Raw genomic sequence first — 4352 nt, 5'->3', positions numbered from 1 at the left:
TATAAACCATTTTTAGATTTATTTGGTTTTCTTTCCACTTTTACAGATTTGATGGGTGTATCATCAACTGAACTGTTCACAACCTCCGTTATTTATTTACTTTTCAAAATGGATAAGGAACTCATTCTTTTATTTAAATATCTAGATAATGAATTTTAATACTGCAGAGAAATAAATGGACTAATTCTTAAATATACAGTGTAAAAAGAAAAGCTGATTGCCACTGATATATTGATGGTAGTTATAAATAGTATGACTGCCGAGAATTCTTTATTTACTTAAAAAATAAGCATTAGCATAAGAATTACATGTAATGGAGTAAATTATTAGAATTAAAAGATATTGTCAACACTGGAAGAACTGTTCACCATCTTAAGAATGTCGTTCCAGTAATCTTTTCCAGAGCCAAGATTAGCAATGGAGCTTTGGTCTTCTGGAGCGAGTTCTGAACATACTGCAGGCTCACAGCTCGGACCTTCAGATAAGTACTGTTGGAGAAAATCAGTGTTCAGGTCGACATGGCTGCTTATTTCGGAACTCAGATCGCCATGGCTGCTGATTTCATTGGAGACAGAGTGCGTGCTAGAATAATTGCAGTGTTTGTTTGAAAATATCGGATCATGGAAGCTAGATGGAATGAGGAGATTTGGGTCGCCCGGATTCGATCCCCCGTCAGTTTTGTTGTCGTTGTTGATATCGATTCCAGTGAAATGCTCGCACAAAGGCTTCTTCTGTAGATACTCACAGAAGGATTCTTGGTGACTGAGGGGAATCGAATGGTGAAACAGAGGGAGCATGTCTGAGGACTCGACGAAGCTCAAAGACGACGTAGGAGACTCGATCAGGTGATCAATGTGAGAGGAATTATTAGTCGAAGCACTACTCATGGTGCTTCTGGTGTTATTACCGTGTAACATTATCATGTTAAGCACGTCTGAGCCATTGTTGTTGCCCGTCATCCATAAACCCTTGGAAGCTCTAGGGTTAAGATTCGTCTCCCGGTGGCGGGCTTCGGCTTCTAACCGGGCGTTCTCCCACTGTTTCTTGTGGCTCAGGGCCCTGAACTCCTTCGACTTCTGACCGTCGTTCAAATTCAGAGGATCGAATGTGGCCTTGTGGGTCACGGGATCGATTCCCATTTTCAGCAACCGCTTCCTTAGATGCGTGTTCCAGTAATTCTTTATCTCGTTGTCTGTTCTCTTTGGGAGATGAGTAGCGATGGTGGACCACCTGCACATAAAATCAAACTACTGTATTTTAAACAGAATTAAATAATTATTTGCATCTTAATCCATTCATTTGCTACCGTGCTTATGGAATATTCGTATCAAATAAAAGTAAACGATTGTTTAATTGTGGAGATCTTTATCAGAGAAGGCGAGCTTTGAGCTTTGAACATTTTTTCGAAATCTTGTCGAACCGATTAAGCGATTGTTTAATTGTCGAGATCTTTATCAGAAAAGACGAGCTTCGAGCATTTTTTTCGAAATCTTGTCTGGACCATTACAATCAAAGGTTCCTGCCTTATCACAGAACGCACTCCTCCAAGGAAAAGATCTTCCAAAATTTCTTGCTTTGAATATTAAAGTGAGAATTCCCTACTCGAAACCTTGTAAATTTGCAAAATTGATCTGAAAATTTGGGGAAAAAACCATTCACTACGCCATTTTAACAAAATTTTAAAGAAATTTTCCAACTTTATAGACAGAATTTTCAAAAGTACACTACTTGAACAAATTTAAAAACTTCTCTGAAACTTGTACTCAAAACGAAAAATCCATGCCTGAAATCCTTGCAAATTTACAAATTAATTTAAAATTCTTGATTCAAGGCATAGTTATCCAGGGATAGTTAATTTCTGCGCGTTCTGAACACAAAGATAATCATTAAAAGAATCCCTTTAAAGCAATCCAGTAAAATAAATTTATACTCTATAAAATGCAACCCGGTTTATGCAACGTAAGGAAGCAAGTCAGACCGGGTAAATCAATTTTTTCTTTATCAAAATGAACGTGCAATACTTGTTGGATCAATCTTTCTGCCTGCCGGAACCAAAATTTCATATAAAGTCAATCAATTCTGCTCAGAAGAAGTTTTGTTAAAGAAAACCTAATTTGCCTTTGTTATAGTCAAGATTTCTGAGCATTAGATCCAAGAAGAAGGGATCTTCGCCATTGATGTCCGCTCTCACCTGTTTCCCAAGAGAGCGTGCAGCTGGATAATGGTCTGCTCTTCTTGCAGGCTGAATTTTCCTCTCTTGATGTCCGGTCTGAGATAATTCGTCCACCGCAAGCGGCAGCTTTTTCCACACCGTTGCAGACCTGCAATACAACAAAATAAAGCCCCACGAGCAAATTTGTGAAACATCCTTCTGTTACAGGGAATTGAACGCTAACACAGATCTATGCACAGAAGTCGTTACCTGCATTGACTGGAACGGATCTCCAGTTGCCAAGGCCGTGTTGCTCGATGTATGCCAGCAGCTTCTTGTCTTCTTCAGGAGTCCAGGGGCCTCTCTTCACTCCAGCTTTGTCGCAGCACGGTGCACGGCCCATGCTTCAAATTTAAAGAACTGAAAGAACAAAAAGAAGTTTCACAGTCCCGGAGCCTGGCAGCACAGCGGCGGGATCGATCGTGTGCGGGAAGCAAGAGAAGCAGAACAGAATAGAGTGGCGAATGCGCAGTGGAGTGGTGCGTGCATAGAATAAATAGAAGAGACGAAGTAGCAAGGAAACGGGGTTGATTGATTAGAAGCGACTGGCAGCGACAATCCGGACTCCGCACGGGCTGATGACAGCCCGGCAGGCCTACCATCGTTGTAGTCAATACATCAGTCAGCGTCGCCCTTCCTTTCGTTGTTTTGTATATGTCAACGACACGCACCTTATTTGAATGCCACGAGAACAAATCAAATTATTTTTATTCGAAAATAAACCTAACTGTGGACAAACCATATGGCGCTGTATCATTGCCACCCATATGTTTCACTCCTCGGCCATATCTCAAGATTGTTAAAATGGCAGGTTCTTGATATCTGGTTATCTGCGGTCCAGCAATGGCAGGTTCCTATTTCTGGATCAGGCTATTTTGGAGTGGAGGAATGGTGTTTTTACTATTTAGAGTTTGAAATACTCGTGACGAAATGTGGTCTGAATAGTAATTTATTATTTCCAAATCTTGAAGCGATAAATTTTTACAATTCCAAGCATTAAAAGCATTATTTTGAAACCAAAAAAACAATTATTTTTAATCTAAAACTGTAAATAGTTTAAATTTATTACACCCTTTGTTTCAACTGTAAATAGTTTAAATTTATTAAACCCTTTGTTCAACCATGTGAAGAAGAGTGTCCTTTTCAATTTAAAACTATAATAAATAGTTTGAATTTACTATCCTCTGTTTCAACCATAGTGTCCCATGCTATTACTCTAACCTAATATTTGATGTTACCGGCAGTGAAGACTGTCCTATACTCATTCTCAGCCAGTCCTTGAGTTGCTACAACATGTGACCTTACATAAGTCTCAAGATAATACCTGTCTTTCAATCGAAAAATTAGGACCACTAATAAGATAAATTAATCTTAAAATAAATGGAAAAATATTTATTAATTATTTTAAATCAGAATAAATAATTACTGGAGTAATTTTTCCATTTGATTATTAAAATTAATAATTTATGGAAGAGATTTAAGTTAAACATAAGTTCGAATATATTGATTATTATTATAACCCAAGAAGATTTAGTAATCTAGATATATTAATAACTTGTAATTTAGTGTGATTTAATAAGGATTAAGGTATATTAAAAATATTAGAATATCATCTTTTTAACTTTACCATAATAAACAAATATATTATTTATGAAAATTGAACTTAAGCAGAGGAGAACATGTGTTTATATTGATTATCATTATAACTCAAGAATATATTTAATAGTTTGTAATCTAGGTATAGCAATAATTTATGATAGATTTAAGACTTTTGTGATCCATAATGTAGATTTAAGTCTTTCAAATTAATCACATCTTTAGGATTTGGTTGACATTTCGAACCAACTAATGTGGTTCATCCTCAGGACAAGGTGATTAATCCTAACGATGTAATTAATCCGAAAAACTTAAATCTAAATAATTTATGACTTAACAAAGGTTAACGCATCCTAAAAACACATAGTGGACCTCTGTCTTAGATAATGTTCATATTTTTAATCTTCTCACAACAAGCCAATGTGTCACCTATAAAAATTGAACCCAAATAAAAAAATAATATATGTTCTCTTAAAAAATTATAGGATTAAATCTAAAGGAAATATTGTCACCTTTGTAAACTTTTTTGTTTTAAAAACTATAC

The 4352-nt window shown here is 36.4% G+C and overlaps 1 protein-coding gene across 1 annotated transcript; it reads right to left on the bottom strand.

The window, feature by feature from the left end:
• Positions 1 to 201: 201 nt before the first annotated feature.
• On the bottom strand, positions 202 to 2761 carry LOC149165110 (transcription factor MYB106-like). Its single transcript, XM_089431082.1, has 3 exons — positions 2423 to 2761; positions 2192 to 2321; positions 202 to 1230 (listed from the first exon to the last, which is right to left on the bottom strand). Exons 1-3 carry the CDS (start codon positions 2553 to 2555, stop codon positions 333 to 335), a joined length of 1161 nt encoding a protein of 386 aa, XP_089287208.1. The 5' UTR covers positions 2556 to 2761; the 3' UTR covers positions 202 to 332.
• Between the last annotated feature and the right edge of the window lie 1591 nt (positions 2762 to 4352).

The sequence above is a fragment of the Pinus tabuliformis genome, chromosome 5_1 (genome assembly GCF_031772625.1).
Source record: "Pinus tabuliformis cultivar Carrire ecotype Pingquan chromosome 5_1, CPIR1, whole genome shotgun sequence".
In the NCBI taxonomy this organism is placed as follows: domain Eukaryota; kingdom Viridiplantae; phylum Streptophyta; class Pinopsida; order Pinales; family Pinaceae; genus Pinus; species Pinus tabuliformis.
Note: the sequence above shows the minus strand (reverse complement) of the source record. Positions and strands in the feature narration are given on the sequence as shown.

What these genes read in the sequence shown, in the direction of transcription:
- LOC149165110 (XM_089431082.1), bottom strand. Translation starts at nt 2,555, where the DNA reads ATGGGCCGTGCACCGTGCTGCGACAAAGCTGGAGTGAAGAGAGGCCCC. An exon ending in ATCCGTTCCAGTCAATGCAG is followed by an intron (nt 2,322 to 2,422) that starts GTAACGACTTCT and finishes GTTGTATTGCAG; the next exon opens with GTCTGCAACGGTGTGGAAAA. An exon ending in CACGCTCTCTTGGGAAACAG is followed by an intron (nt 1,231 to 2,191) that starts GTGAGAGCGGAC and finishes TTTTATGTGCAG; the next exon opens with GTGGTCCACCATCGCTACTC.